At 39.9% G+C, this 16,445-nt stretch overlaps 1 protein-coding gene across 3 annotated transcripts in view; it reads right to left on the reverse strand.

Moving 5' to 3' along the window:
• Nucleotides 1-1,253, reverse strand: part of Eml4 (EMAP like 4) — a 141,258-nt gene extending 140,005 nt beyond the window's left edge. For 2 of the 3 annotated variants that reach the window (XM_047522991.1, XM_047522989.1), the window contains exon 1: nt 391-655. In XM_047522991.1, the coding sequence (XP_047378947.1) occupies nt 391-415 (25 nt within the window). In that variant the 5' untranslated portion in view covers nt 416-655. Of the gene's footprint in view, nt 1-390; nt 656-1,225 lie in introns of those variants that run through there. The other variant, XM_047522990.1, reaches the window with a different exon arrangement.
• Between the last annotated feature and the right edge of the window lie 15,192 nt (nt 1,254-16,445).

The following is a 16,445-nucleotide window of genomic DNA, read 5'->3' on the forward strand; positions in this document are numbered from 1 at the left end:
GAATGCTGCACCCTGAAGAGGGGTCTGGATTTTAAAAAGGGGTGTCCCAACCCTGAAGGAGGGTTGGAGGGGGGAGCCGTGAATGCATGAGAGGTGTACCAGCTACGGGGGCCTCTGAGAAGGGAAGGGGTTCCCACTTCTGGAGAAGGGCCCCGCACAGAAGGGGGCTCTGGGAAGAAAGGAGGGTCTGGCTCGCAGGAGGGCTGGGCATGGGGGAGGGGCTCTCCGTCCGCCGGAGTCCGTGGAGGGGCGGCAGCCTCGAGGGGAACATGTGCAGGGGAACTGCTGCCTCCCCGAGGGGCAGGGTGGAGAGCAGGTCCTGGGCTGTGCGTGGAAGGAACAAGGTTCCCACCCTGCGCAGGAGAGGCAAGACTCCCCAGCCATACTTACCCAGGCTGCCGGCAAAACCGTCCATCTTGCAGGGAAAGCGCCGGGCTTCGGGCTCAGCGGGGCGGGCACTTCATTCAGTGAACCGACAGCCTGGCCGCCGCTGAGCCTGACCCGCTCGCTCTCCAAGTCTCCCGGCGCGGCTCCCGGCCTCCGCTTCCGTCGTTCTTCCGTCCGTCCGCCCTGGGCCACTCAGCCGCGGCCACCCGGACCACTTCCCAGTCAGGTTGAGAGCCGCGCCGCTTCGCCGCCTGCCCGGCCTCCCTCCCAGGCAGCAGCCGCGAGCGCCGAGCCCCGCCCCCGCGCCCGCGCGCAGCGGTGGCCCCGCCCCCGCGCACGCCGTCACACTTCCGACTCCGCCCCCCACGTGACGGTGCGGAGGCGAGGTCTTGCCAGCCCCTCCTCTCACCTTGCCCGGCCTCCGCGTCCCTCAGGCTCGCCCTCCGCTAGTGGCTGCGCTTGCGTGTTGGGCCTGCTAAGGGAATGGGACCTATGTCTTGAAGCTGAATCGGTATGGGTGGGTGTCAAGGTTAGCCTCCAGCCCTGGAAATTCAGGTGCATGGAGGGATTTTCGCCCTCACAGCCCTTGGAGAGCCCGCGGACCTCAAGTCTGTAGTCCTTCTGACAGGGGGTGTGTCCTACAAGGACGCTGAAAAGGCAACCAAGTGAGAGGAAGAATCCCTTCTTCCTTGGTTCCCCTCTTCCCTAGTCCCATGAGAGATAAATGGGGGCGAGACGTCCTGACCAGCTCCAGGCCACCACTGCCACAGCTGCAGGTTCCTGCACAGATCAGAAGCAAAGAATGTCAATGCTGGATGAGACCCAAGTTTCATCTTACCCAACCTCTTCATATGAGGAAGGACACGGAGCCTTAGAAAGAATTCGACTGGCCAAGGTCGTGGAGCCTGGTGGAAGTAAAGCTTAGAACCCAGGCTTCCTTACTCCCCCTGGTGTTCTTTCTACCAAGGATGCAAAGCGAACCTTATATGGTAGATCATAGGATTGATTGCCTGTGATAAGTGAGGGTTATTTCAAATGAAGTAAGCCTGCGTTCTGGGCTCAATTCCATCTGACTACCTAGGTGAGTGTCAAATCACCTGACTTATTTAGGCCTCACTTTACTCATTTGCAAATGCGCAAATTCGAGGGTTGAACTTGTAACCAAAACACGTAAGTATGCAATGCATTCATCTTCCTTCTTACTCCCTTAACCCTATTGCCCTTTCTTCTTTTAGTTTGTCAAATCCCTTTTGTGACTTGGTAGTGCAAATAAGAATAATAAAGAGGAGAACTGTAAGGTGCTCAGGAAATAAATGGGTTATACAATAATAATGAGCTGAGTTAGGATAGAATAAGAAAGTCATTTTTTTGTTTTGTTTGTTTGTTTAGCTTTTGGTACAGGGGATTGAACCCAGGGCCACTTTACCACTGAGCCACACCCCCAGCCCTTTTTCTTTTCTTTTCTTTTCTTTTCTTTCTTTCTTTTTCTTTCTTTTTTTTTTTTTTTTTTTTTTTTTTTTTTTTTTTTAGATTAGGGTCTAAGTTGCTTAGCACCTCACTTAATTGCTGAGACTTACCTTGAACCTATGTTCCTCCTGAGGAGCTGGGATTATAGGCATGTTCAACCACACTCAGCTGAGAGTCATTTTAGAGCTGCAGGAGAGGAGGACAGGCTGAAGTGGGGAGATGAGAAATGGGAGGCAGCAAATGTCAAGATAAGAGGGACTTAGAAGAATTAAAAGATTGAAAGAATTGTTAAACATTCTTGCAGATACTTCTATCCTTTTGTTCCTCTTCAGAAATTTCCCCAAAACCACACATAATGGCACATACCTGTAATCCAGTGACTGGGGAGGCTGAAGCAAAGGAATCACAAATTGGAGGCCAGCTTCAGAAATTTAGTGAGAATGCTGTCTCAAAAGGCAAAAAGGGTTGGTGATGTAGCTCAGTGGTTAAAAAAAAAAATCTTCCCTAAAGATCCAAATGACTCAAATTGTATTCTTATATTGTAAGCATGTACAAATATGCTTCAGCTATAATGCACCAATAAAAAATATGGAAGAAAAAAAATCAAATGACTGCATTTCTTATCAGACCTGGGTTTCTTCCGAATACCATACATACTTTGTAGAGAGTGGTGGTAAGGCAGCCAAGATTAATTTAGACTAGAGACCAAGTGGTCTCTAAAGTTTCCTCCTTCAAAATTAAATGATTTACCAAAAGTTTCTCTGCAAGGAGCATTTTCATATCTGCAAGTTTCTATTAAACCTAACCACTTAAACTTTGAGGTCTCAATTCTAACAGCTGTTCTTCTGTGTCTGGATACAACACTTTCCATGTTAAGTCTCTTAAAAGAGCAATAACTTGCATCAGTATATTGTTATACATACATAAATGTCTATTTTTAATTCAAAGAAAGATCCATATTTGTGGGGCCTGAAACTTTATTATTGTAGGAACTTTGGGAGAAGAAAATGAATACAAGAATTACTAATGCAAACTTAGGTTGAGTATTTATTTAGACTGAGAAAATAAATCACATCAGATTACACATTTTAAGAAGCTTCTAAGTACTATAAATATTGCAAAATCAAGAAATATAAGGGGGAGCTGGGTTTGTACCTCAGTCTGCAACTAAAACAAATGTCTTTAAAAAAGAAATATAAGGGTGTTACTCAGTGATTGAATGCATGACTAATATGTGAGGCCCTGGGTTCCATCCCCAGCACCCCCCCATACACACAAATGTATATGTGTGTGTGTGTGTGTGTGTGTATACATATGTGTACATATGCATGTAATAGATATATTATATATAATTTAATTAACTGCCCAACACACCTCCAATACTTTTATCCTAAGTTTTTACTGTATACTATTTGTCTCTTCATATGACAATTTTTTTGTCTTAAATTGATTAAACTTATTGGGATCTCAGGTGCTTCATGTGCCTTATCCCATTTCAACATCACAGCAAATCTGAGATCAGTGCTATAAATAGGACATTGGTAGTTTTTTTGGAAGTATTGGGATTAAACCCAGGGTTGCCCTACCACTGAGCAAATGTCCATTTTTATTTTTAATTTTGATAAAGGTTCTTGCTTAGTTTCCCCAGCTGACCTCATACTTTTGATCCTCCTGCATCAATCTCCTGGGAAGCTGGGATTAATGACATTGGTTTTTTAAAATAAATTTTTAATTGAAATGGAGGAAGGCTATTTAGTTTTTCCTTTACCATGGTAGATCAAATTTGGTTTTTATTATTGTTGTTGAAATACATAAAACACAACTTCACACATAGAACAGGCTATTTTTGATATTGTCAAAGACATTCTGATTAATTCTATTTCGTGTAAGTTCCATTCAATAAGAGAAGAATTAAAATGTATAGTGTAGGGCTGGGGTTGTGGCTCAATGGTAAAGCATGTGCCTAGCATGTGTGAGGCACTAGGTTTGACCCTCAGCACCACATAAAAATATACATAAAGAAAATAAAGTTATTGTATCTATCTACAACTAAAAACACTTTTTTAAAAAAATGTATGGTGCATTTAAAATTAACACACTGAATTTTTGAGTGTATTCTTGACTGGAGACAATAACTGTTTTGGCTTGACATAAATGAAAACCAAATTCTCTGCTTACAGTGTACATATCTGACTGTTGGAAGGATTTTTCTACTAGACTAGCTTCTGGTTCTGTACGTTGCGATCCTTGTTTCTCCCACACTACCCACGTACTTCCAGTGCCAACCATGTGTTCACATTACGTTATAACCTCTAGCCCTGCACCTCCATGACAAGATGCCAGGTGAGTCAGTGGGCCATAGGAGTGTTCCTGCAATCTATTTCTAAACAACAGACAGCCAGCAACAACATAGTCCATGTAAATATATCTCACTAATTAAAATTAGTGAGAAATTGAAATTAAATTTATTCCCAACTCAATTTTCCTTTAGCCAGCTACCCAAAATATCCAGAGCCACTCCAATACCACCTAATGTAAAGGGAAATTTGACAAAGGACAGATCATTGTGGAAAGACATACTTTTCTGGACATGACTTGGAGTCAGGTGTATTGGTGCACGCCTGAAATCCCAGTAACTCAGGAGGCTGAGGCAAGAGGATCACAAATTTGAGGCCAGCCTCAGCAACTTAGCAAGACCCTCAACAATTTAGCAAGACCCTGTTTCAAAATTTAAAATAAATTTGGGCTGGGAGTGTAGCTCAGTGGCAGAGTGCCCCCAGGTTCAATCCCTAGTACCTAATAATAGTCATACCTGAAGTGGGGGGGGGGGAGGATTCTCTGTTTTTATAAAATGTTTAACATAAGCAGTATATGAGAATTACAAATCTGTAAAAGATTAAATGACCATGTTGTTTTAGCTTCCAACCAGTAAGAATGCCTGGAGATAACTTGAAAATTAATGTAAGTGAGGAAAAAAAAAGTTTGGGAGGATAAACTTTTAAGTAATAAAAGGTAGTTGTGTTTGGGAAATAAATTAAGTGGAAAAAGAGAAAAGAGAGATACAGGAGATTTCACTTTTATATTATTTTAATCATACAAATGTGGAATTTTTAAAACCATTAAAAATGCAAAAGCAGGTCGTTCACTGTGGCACAAGACCTATAATCTTAGTGACTTGGGAGGCTGAGTCACGAAGATTGCAAGTTCCAGGCTAGCCTTGGCAACTCAGCAAGACCCTCTCTAGAAATAAAAAAATAAAATAAAAAGTACTGGGGATGTAGCTCAGTCATAAAACGCTCCTGGGTTTAATCCCCAGAACTGGGGGGGAAAAAAAAGGCAAACAATATACGTAATGCATCTTAATTCACACTCTCACTCACAAACTGTATCTGCAGAGACTGGTTTAAAATATTATACTTATTAAATAATTGTTTTACCAATCTTGGCACGATTATTATCTTTCACCTCTAAGACCTTCCAGACTTACTGACTTCAGAAAAGAAGCAATTAGCAGTGCTATAAATCCTTGATGAGAGTGTATGAGACTAAAATCTACCCTGTGAGATCACCAGCCATGCCTCATTTAGGGAATTTGATGCAGGGATGCATGAGTGAGTGAATGGACACCCACCAAAGTTAATTTGAGGACTCTGACATTGTCATTTATGCTTAGCAGAGAGAAGAGAACTGGCTGGATTATAGAGCTAAATTCTCCTTGTCCTGACCCAAAATTTATGCCATGAGGTGGGGTTTAGACTTGTCAAGATTACAGAATCAACTTTAAAATGTCTTTTTATGTGTTCAAGTTTCACCACATTTACTAGATGTTGGGCAAGCCTTAGAGATAATAGCTAATAATTTTCACGTGTTCATTATAAAGATATACTTTTCCCCCATGAGGAATTCATAGCAGACTCTTACAGAAATGAAATTCTGCATGGAAATCCTTTTAAATAACAATGTTAGAGTGGAAAGCAGCCAATCAGGGAAATTCAATTCTAGAAATTAATAACACAGGAAGTTCTCTGCTTGCAAATAAAATATTTTCAAAAGGTCATTTGTAAGTCAGCAGTTTGAAATTGGGAACAATGCTATAAATGATAGCGAGATTGCCACTTAGCCCCCAAAACATGTAGCATGCTAATCCTAACCTGCCTGTGTTAAAACCACAGTGATGACAAGCTTACTTAAGGTTTCAAACCAGACAGGTCTGAAATTGAATATTGTTCATTATAAACATCTGCGGGTTGATGTTGCAACCTAAATACAACTTATAACACCATTTCAACTTTCAAAGTGCTGACTTACAAATATCCTAAGAGGTAGATTTTATTATCCCCACATTGCAGACATGGAAAATAAACCTAAAGAATATGTGACTAGAAAATGGGAAAATCAAGGTTTGAACCCATAACAGACTGTACCTGAAGGTCAAGCTCTTTTTGGGCACCGTTTGTCTTTTGGTCTCAGTGGGGTTCTATCATAGCAATTTTAAATGCCAGGCTCATGCATCTATCGATGATGTCATTTTACCGGCAAAAGCAATATGATCAACGTGTCGCTTTAAGAAGATTAATCTTTGGGTGGATAAATTGGAGGACGTATTAGATGTGGGGATTTCAGTTAAGAGATGGTTACAGCAGAGTGGCAGTTACAGAGAAGTTCGAGAAGAAAACAATGTGAAGGAAAACAACAAATGAACGATGAACACAACCTTAGCAGACCTGGGTGACTAATTACTTCTAAAACTGAGAAAGAGGAAGTGGTTCAAGAGGTTGTCCAGGTTCAGTTCCTGCTGATGAAGAGAATGATAGTAGCATTAAATGAAAATGGGAAGCTAAAGAAATGAGATAAATGGAGAAAAATAAATAGAGTGATTGACAGACTTTTGTGGGAAGCTGAAGGGAATCAGAGGGCAGTTTTAGTGCCTGGGGTTTTTAGATAGTCCAACCTAGGTCTTGTCATCTGGGGGTAGGGAGATTACACCCAAACTGGCAGTCAGGAACCAAGCTAAAAGGGGTTAAGAAACTCAAGAGCAGCAATCATGGGTGGTGGTAGGGGACAGTAAGAAGGGTAACAGTAAACTCCAGGGCAGCACCTCACCAGCTTTCTCCTATGGGTGAACTTGGCCATGCCCTCTGTGCTCTAGGCTGCTTGAGTTTTGCCAGTTTTTTCATTCCTGCTCCTCTGGTCTTCCCACTTACCATGTGGGTCATTCAATAGCCTCCCAGTCAATTCTTTTTCTGCTTGAGTTAGGGTGGGTTTCTGTTGTTTGCAGTTGAGAACACAAGAGTGGTATAAATGCTGCTTTAGTTTCAAACAGATCGTGCTTGGTATCATAAACCAGATGCCCTGATGGAAACCTCCAGCACACAGTCTGAAATGTGGGATTATAGTTTAGGAGAGGGTTGGATCTGGGAATATAGATTTAGGAGACTTCTAGAAGAGCCCATGATTAAGTTCTATGAAATCATATAGGGAAAATGTTTGAGAAAGTGGAAACAAGCAGAATGTAGAACTTGGGGAACCACCAATATTTAGGAGGCAAGAAAATTAATCAGAAAAGAAGCAATACCAGGAATAGGAGGCAAATTGTACTAGTGCCATATTGCATAACCAAAGGAACCAAAGGTTTAAAAAATCACAGAAGTTGAATGCAATTAAATGCTATCAAGTCCAAGGAAAATGAGGACTGAGAAAAGGGTACTAGACTTAGTAAAATTACTGGACTTTAGAGAGCTATTTTGACATGAGAGTGGGGATGGAAATCAGGTTACAGGGATAAAGACTGAGAGAGTGGTGTGAATATGGAAAGAGAAAATACCAATTATAATTTAAAGAATTTGAAAAGATTATGTTTGTTTTGTTCAATGCTGCAATCCCAGATCTAGAAAAGCACCCAGCCTGTGGCAGGTACTCAAAAAATATTTGCTGCTTGAATGGATAAGGAAGAGCAGAAGCAGAAAATTGACTTAAACTGAAAGATAGTAAAGGGGTGTTTTTAGAATACCTGAGTATGTGTCCAAACAAGGGATACCAAGTTCTCTCTTTTACCTCCAATGGGCAAGAATACCTGATTTCCTAGACTCTTCTCTAGTTGCCTCTAAATGACTTCTTCTCTACCTTTATGCTATCCTCATGGCTCCACCATTCAGCTTCGTGGTACTATAAGCTAATGTAACTTCCATCCTCTAGATAACAGTTTCTCGTTTTTATTCATATCTTACTCTCCTCTAAAAAATTCTATTTCTTCTACTAATTTATATCCCACACTAAAATAAGTAAAATAATCTTAATCCATATTTAGTTTGTCCCATGCCACAGTAGAACTTTAGTGAACTGTTGTGGATGATTTGATAAAACAGAGTCTGACTAACTAGAATCCTAAGTTCAGGTGATAATTAGATGATATCTCAATTGCACATTTTTGGAAAATTCACAGTCTGTGGTCTTTCACAACACCAAATTTTAAATCCAATAACCAAATGATCAATATAGTATGGACTGTAAGAACTGGGTGTGGTGGCACATGCTGTAATTCCAGTTCTTTGGGAGAAAGTTTGAGGCCAACTTATCCAGACCCTGTCTCAAAAATACATACATAAATAAAAAGGGCTGGGGATGAGAGCTGAGTAATAGAGCATCCCTAGTTCAAATCCCCTGTACCAGAAAACAAAACAAAACAAAAAACATTATAAAGAAGACTTACAAATGCACAAAGTTAAAAATGCCTCTGGTTTAATAATAACAACCAAACATTTCTTTTTATTTTCAATATATCTTTCTCTGAAAGTCAGAAGTCTATGGGTAAAGAAGAGGCATTTAAAAATCAATTTTAACTAGAAATGTAAGAAGTCATAAGTGGTTTTCAAGAGCAATGGAACACTTGGACTGTGATAATAAGATTAAAGAACTGGAGGTTCCCACCCCTAGTTTATGGTCTTTCATGGATGTAATTAAAGTACATAAAGTCTTTCCAGTGGATTTAAGAAACAGTTTCCTTTTGCCTGCAGACTTCAGTGAGGCAATCTTCTAGTGCCTATCATAGGTGCATTCAAGCAGTCAACTGTAACATCAGGGTTCTTATGGGCATACTATATTAATTTTCTTTAAGCAATCTGAAATTTTTAGAAAAAAAGGAGAAATATAAAATGAAAAAATTACTTTTGATCAGGTTATTCCTTTTAATTTCTTCAAAAAATAATTATATGTGCATGTCTGTACAATGTACGTGTGTGTATACGTGTGTGTGTGTTTGTGTGTGTGTGTGTGTCTGTCTGTCTCCAGATAAATAGTCAATAAGCTTTTTGTATCACCCTCTTTCCACTCTAAACTTTGTTTGGCCCATACTGAGTGCATCTGTAATAGCAGAGAATTTCCAACTGCATAGGACAATGATGGTCATCATCAAAGTCCTCCCAGTTAGGAGAGTGATTTTTCATTCTTAGGTACCTCAGGGGACTTGAATGGTCATTTTCAAATAAGGCCTCCCTTCAATTTAAACTATGATAGTTAAAGTATTGGGAGGATCTATGAATTGAATGCTATCCTACAAAATAAAATGTATGAGAGATTTTCTTAGAATTGGAATCTTCATTGACTGGGGATGCGGCTTTGTGGTAGAGTACGTGGCTAGCCTTCATGAGGCCCTGGGATCAATCCCCAGCACTGCAAAACAAAACAAAAAGCCAATTGAAACCTTCGTTCCAAAAAGGCAACATTTTGAACCAGCTTAGGAGATAAGAAATGACCTAGGTATAGATTGTCCATGGTAAAGATGGGCTGTCCTCAACCAACAGATATTATCTCTTCCAGTAGAAGAGCCCAGGATCCTCCCAGAACCACAGGTGTGGGAAAAGGAACTTCCTGTCAGGGAAGTTACTGGTCTCATTCATCCAGAATTCTATACAAAATCAAGCTCTTCAATGTGGCCACACCACAGTTTAAGAAATGTAGGCAGGCAAAGGACCTGAACAGACATTTCCCAAAAGCAGAAATACAAACTACCAATAATTGGGTCTAAGAACAAGAATATTTAAAAAGTAGTACATCTACACAAAAGTCTGTACATAGATGTTTATAGCAGCTTTGTTCATAATTGCCCAAACGTGGAAGAAATTGAAATGTCCTTCAGCAGATGAATGGATAAAGTGTGGAATATTCAGACAAAGGAATACTCAGTGCTAAAAAGAAAATGAGCTATCAAACCATGAAGAGATATGGATTAAACTTAAATGCATATTAATGTGAAAGAAGTCAATCTTTTTTTTCTTTCTTTATGGTACTAGGGGTTGAACCCTGGTATACACTACCACTAAGCTACATCCCTAGCTCTTTTTATTTTTAATTATGAAACAGGGTCTCACAAAGCTGCCCAAGCTGGCCTTGAACTTGCATTCCTCCTGCCTCAGCCTCCTGAGTAGCTGGGATTACAGGTATGAGCCACCATGCCCAGCAAAAGAAGCTAATCTTAACAGGCTATATACTTTATAATTGCATCTATATGCACTCTGAAAAGACAAATTATTGTGACGGTAAAAGATCAGTGGCTGTCAGAGGTTAATGAGAAGGGAGGGATGAGTAGGCAGAGCACAGAGGATTTTTAGGGCAGTGAAAATATCCTATATGATAATATAATGGTGGATACATATCATTACGTATTTGTCCAAACCCATAGAATGTACACCACCATTATAAACTACCCTAATGTGAACTCTGGACTTTGGGTGATATTACCATGCTGATGTAGGTTCATTGATTGCAACACATGTACCACTCTGGGGTGGAATATTGATAATGTGGGAGGATATACAAGTTGGGTGCAGGAGACACATGAGATATCTGTGCCTTCTCAAAAGAAAATCTGGTGGGGGGGGTGCTGGGGGATTGAACTCAGGACTACTCTATCACTGAGCTACATACCCAGTTCTTTTTATTTTTTACTTTGAGTTGGGGGTCTTGTAAAATTGCCGAGGCTGGCCTTGAACTTGCAATCTTCCTGCCTCATCCTCCTAAATTAATGGGATTATAGGGGTGGGCCACCATGCCTAGCTACCCTTCTCAATTTTGCTGAATCTAAAAAAATTGATTTAAAAAGTCTCAAAAATTTTAGAGGGAAAATTTTAAAAAGCAATGCATATTAAAATGAGTAGATACTGCTTGATAGAAATTAAAGTAGAAAAAATATTTTTAAAAAACTCATGTAAGTGAGGAGACAGGTAAACAGGACTCTCTTAAATAGATAATAGGTTTGTAAAATGGTCAACATTTTAGAGGGCAAGTTAGTACTATTTATCAAAACCCCTAAAATATGAGTACCTTTAACTCAGCAATTTCACATCAAGAAATTAGCCCCTAGGAAATATTCAGAGTATAAAAAGACTTGTCTACCAGGAAGACTCAGAATATTATTTTTAATGATATAAAACAACAAATTATGCTATATCCATAGGTTGGAATACTATGCAGCGATTCATATTATGTGTATTATAAGTAAATGTTTAATTATGTGGAAAAAATTTTTTGTATTTGTTCTAATTAGTTATACATGACAACAGAATGCCTTTTGACTCATTGTATACAAATGGAGCACAACTTTTCATTTCTCTGGTTGTACATGATGTAGTCACACCATTCATGCAATCATACATGTACATAGGATAATAATGTCCGTCTCATTCCATCATTTTTCCCACCTCCATACACCCTCCCAACTCTCCCTCCCCTCTGCCCAATCCAAAATTCCTCCATTCTTCCCTTGCCCCATCCCTGGAAAATGTTGACACTTTAATAAGTGAAAAGGAGATTACAAAAATACTCCTATTGTGTGATATCAAGATTTTAAAAGAGGATTATGTATCTATAGATATACTACAAGAGAGTAAAAAATCTACTAAAATGTTTACAATGATTATTTTGGGACTCTTTTTTTATTTGTTTATTTGTATGTGGTGCTGATGGTTGAACCCAGCACCTCACACATGCCAGGCAAGCATTCTTCCAGGAGTCACATTCCCAGCCCTATTTTGGGATTCTTGGATGATGGATGATTATTATTTTACTCTTTTGCTTTTTTCTACTTCAATAAGGCACATGTATTACTTTGGTACTCAGGAACAGTGTTGTTAAAAAACAAGCAAAAGGGGCCAGGTATGGTGGCACATGATTATAGTCCCAGCTACTAGGGAGACTGAGGTAGGAGCATTGAAAGTTTGAGGTCAGCCTGGGCAACTTGCAGAGACCTTGTCTTGAAATCAAAAACAAGTGAAAAAGTGCTGGAGATGTAGCGGAGTGGTAGGCCACCCCTGGGTTCAATCCCCACACTGCAAAAACAACCCAACACAAACAAGAAGCAAAAAAATACCCAGCACAGGTTTAGGCTCTTTTGTGATTTAATTATGCACAGGAGATGCAACTTAGTTTCTTGCTCAGTTTTCATCACTGCTCAATGGAGGATTTGTCATGACTCAGGCTTAAGCTGCAAAGCAGAGCTCTGATGTACTTCTAGAGAATCATTCCCATGAATTCACGAAGCCAGAGAAAACCTGCTTCCTCTAAAATATACTAATTGAACAGCCTGCATAGATGTTTTCTTTGACTCGCACTTCCTCCATTTGGGAGCAGGATAATAGAGTAGATGTTTCAGCATGGACTATACCCTACAGGTTTCTGCCCGTGTAGGGTACCAGGGACTCTGAGCTGCTTGTGGTTATCTTTGAACTGAGGGACACACTTAAGGCAGAGCCAGGACAGCTGGGATGAAAGTGAGCATAGCCCTGAAACCCTTTGTGTTCTAGAGCATATTATTAGAGAGTCAGTCTGGTCCTCTAAATGGTTGCCCCGCCCACCCCCATATTTCCCCTTAGATATTCCCCATAATGACATCTATACTTTATAAGGTAGAAACAAGTGATGAGAATATTGGTTCTGGGTTCCTGTTCCACTGGCCATTTAACTTAAGGTCATGGTCACTGTAAATGTTACCCAAGTCCTAGCAGGATACTTTACCTCGAGCCAGGATACTTACTTGTAGGAGTACACTGACAGAATTGGAGAAGAAGTTTCCCCTCAATCATGCAGACGAAGTATGAATTCTTTCTCCTTACTTCCAATGTAGAAAGGGTAAAATTAAGCTCCCTCTGAGGGCAGCTAGAGAGCTCTCTTTGTAAGGAATATTGGCATTTCTCCACAGCCAGAATTGCTAGAGAAAGACTCTTGTGCTACTAGATAAAAGCAGTTCTTTTCACACAGAAATAGAGACATTTTTTCTTTCTTTCTTTCTTTTTTATTTGAATGGAGTCTTGGAGTTGCATCTTGTTGTCCAAGCTGCTCTTGAACTCCTGGGCTCAGTGATCCTCTTGCCTCACCCTCCTGAATAGCTGGGGTTACAGGTTCATACTACCACACAAGGTAAGGCATATTTTCTTGGTGAAACTCTTTGGTAACTTAAATAGACACCATTCCCTATCTTATCAATTCAGCCTCTAAATGAGCACAACTCATGCCCCTAAAATTCATGTAATCCCATGAAGATGTGGTGAAATATATACTTGGATAATCCCAGGGTAAACCTTTTAACATGAACAGTTCAATGACTTTTAACATACTGAGTTGTACATCACACTAACTCCAGAACATCAATCTCCCTTCCACCCATCCCAATTAAGTCTGGACCCATTAGTGGTCACTTCCATTGGCCTATCTGCTCAGTCTCTGTCAACCACTAATATTTCTCTGGATTTGGCTATTCTGGGCATTCATGTAATTGGAATCAGTCATACTATGTGTGGTCTTTTTTTTATGTTCTTTTGCTTAACATTAAGTTTCAAGTTTTATTCATTTTGTAGTATGTATCAGAACTTAATTTCTCTATATAACCAAGTAACATTCCATAGAATGGATATACCACATTCTATTTATCTAATCATCCGTTTATGTACTTTTGAGTTATTTCTGCTTCTTTTACCTATTATGAATAATGCTAGGAACATTAGTGTACAAATTCTTATGTGCACATGTGTTTTCATAGGAGTGGAATTGCTGTGTCATCTGGTAACAATTCTATGATTAACAGTTTGAGGAACTGTCTGGTACTAGTTTTTAAGAGTCCTGGCTGATTCTAAGCCACTTCAAAAATTTCCACATACATACATGAATATGTTTCTTCTAATCAACTTGAGTTGGTTTCAGTAACATTACTTGAAGCGTCATGAGCCCTAACAAAGTCACCTACTTTTATTACTTCTGGTTTAGCCTTTTCTGATCCCTCAGTGCCCTTTATTTTGCTCCATTTTTGCCCTTCTATTGGATAATGCTTTAGTTTGACTTTGTTTGGGTTGAAAGTATTAGTCACTCATTTCAGTTAGTTCAAGTATAAGGCTGCTAAGAAAAATACAAGATAAAACACTGGAAGCAAGAAAAGGAACCATAATGGGCAGGTTTTCGAGAAACTAGTTCTAAAAGTTAGTTCTCAATTTGAGGTGACTGTACAGATCTCACCAATTAGAAATGTATAGGTCTTTATTAAAGCCTGTTTTTTTTTTTGTTTTTTTTTTGTTTTTTTTTGTACTAGGGATTGAACCCAGGGGTGCTTAACTACTGAGTCACATCCCCAGTCCTTTTTTGTGTTTTATTTAGAGACAGGGTCTCCCAAGTTGCTGAGGCTGGCTTTGAACTCATGAACCTCCTGCCTCAGCCTCCTGAGTTTCTGAGATTACATATCTTTCATCCTTATAAATATAGATCAACCATACTCCTTTTTGCTTTGTTATTATCTGGTAACTTCTCTCTGTGCTTTCATGACTCCTCTGTGAGAGTGACTCTGATTGGCACCATGAATCTTTTTATACTTAGCTACAGGTAATGGGAATTCAGCCAATCTGTGGATTGGCTCCCTTGAATCAGGTGCCCACCTCTGGTTTCAACAGCCTCAAGACCAGAGAAACAAAACATGACACAAAACATGACTGCCAGGTCTACTTCTTAGTCAGGGGCCAGATGTTATAGACATTTCTCTTGGGTGATCTTGGGACAAGAGGGCATAGAGTTTTTTTTAAGTGATTGATATTTTAATAAAAATGAATCACCTCTTTTGCAATCAACTTCTGTCTTTGGTCTTAGCGATTCTGCTTCATTTTAGTTTCCTATTTTCAATCTGCAACTTTATGCACTATGATCAAGGGGAAAACGCTTTTTGTCCCACCCCAACCCAAACCACTCATTGCTCAACTACCTCCCTGTGAGAGGAGCTGGATTAAACATGTGAAATAAAGACAGTTTGTCCTCTTGGAAGTTAACAAACAGCAAAGGCCCCCTCCCCTGCTCCTATCATGGCCTCTCCCCATTCCCTCTCCACTCCCGCCACATTTCCTAAAATCTAAAAGATGAAAGCCAGAGTAAATGCTCACAGACTACAGTAAAGTCCAAGATTTCCATGTCTATTTCAACATGTCACACTGGAACAGAACAGGAAACTCCTTGAGCCAAAAGTCAAGCTTCAGGATGGGTGAAAGACTGGCCTTAAGTACTCTCTTTCTGTAAGAACATAACCAAGAGATAAAGGTTTATTTATAAAGGGGAAAATGCAGGTTTTAGGGTATGTATACATTTTTTTTCCATTAACAAAGCAAAAAATAAATAAAAGAAAAAGGAAAACCCATTGAGTTTCATAAATGTTTTCCATTTGGAAAGATATCCTGATTGCTGAAGAGAATAGACCCATAGTTTGCCCTACTTTTATTTTTTGTTCCTTCAATTTTTTATTTATGTGCTTCCCTGTGGCTAATGTCAAGTGTGCATTTGCCAGATTGTCTGGACACACTCCAAAAGAAATATCTCACTCATATCTTTAAAGAAAAAGGCATTTAGTACACATGTCTAAAAGCTAAAGTAGCTTGAGGGTAGGGATGGGAACAGTGATAGAGAACAGAGAAGGGAGAGTTTCATATTTTACTAGCAAACTTTTGAACAGACTTTCTGAACCTTAGCATTTTAGGAATTTGAGTTGGCCAAGTCGGTTGGGAAAGACTCAGACACAGCAGGAATCAGAAAAAGGAAAGATTATTTGCACAAGTTTTGTACTACTTAATTGGAAATGCATTGTTCCATAAACCAGGCACAACACAAACATTTTTGTTTATTTTAAGGTCATCTGCTGCCCTGCATTGTGAGTTTGCTCAGCAGGCCAGCATGACACAGAGACAGAACTGAGAGCCCAAACTCTGAAGACAAACACTAGGATCGTCACCAAAGGGTTTTCTCAAGGTTGGCTGGCTGTTGTCAGGAAGAGTCCTTACTCAGGTTTGCTCATGATAGTTTGAGTCAAGTTGATTTAGCATTCATTAACTGCCGTTCAGTTTACTTGTATATTCCTAAATATACTCCAAAGAGGCTAAATTCCCATCTACAACCTGGCTGTAAAATGTGATAAAATGAGGCTTTGGGAAATGAAAGCCACAAACTCTAGGATGGAGAAGAGAGGTGCAGGGTGTGGTGGTTGAGAGTGTGGACTCTGGGGCCAGACTCCCTGGGTTGGAGTCCCTGTCCTCTCCTTCCTAGCCCTGTGATCTCGGCCAAGTCAGCTGATGGTTCAG

Source organism: Sciurus carolinensis, chromosome 13 (assembly GCF_902686445.1).
Source record: "Sciurus carolinensis chromosome 13, mSciCar1.2, whole genome shotgun sequence".
Classification (NCBI taxonomy): domain Eukaryota; kingdom Metazoa; phylum Chordata; class Mammalia; order Rodentia; family Sciuridae; genus Sciurus; species Sciurus carolinensis.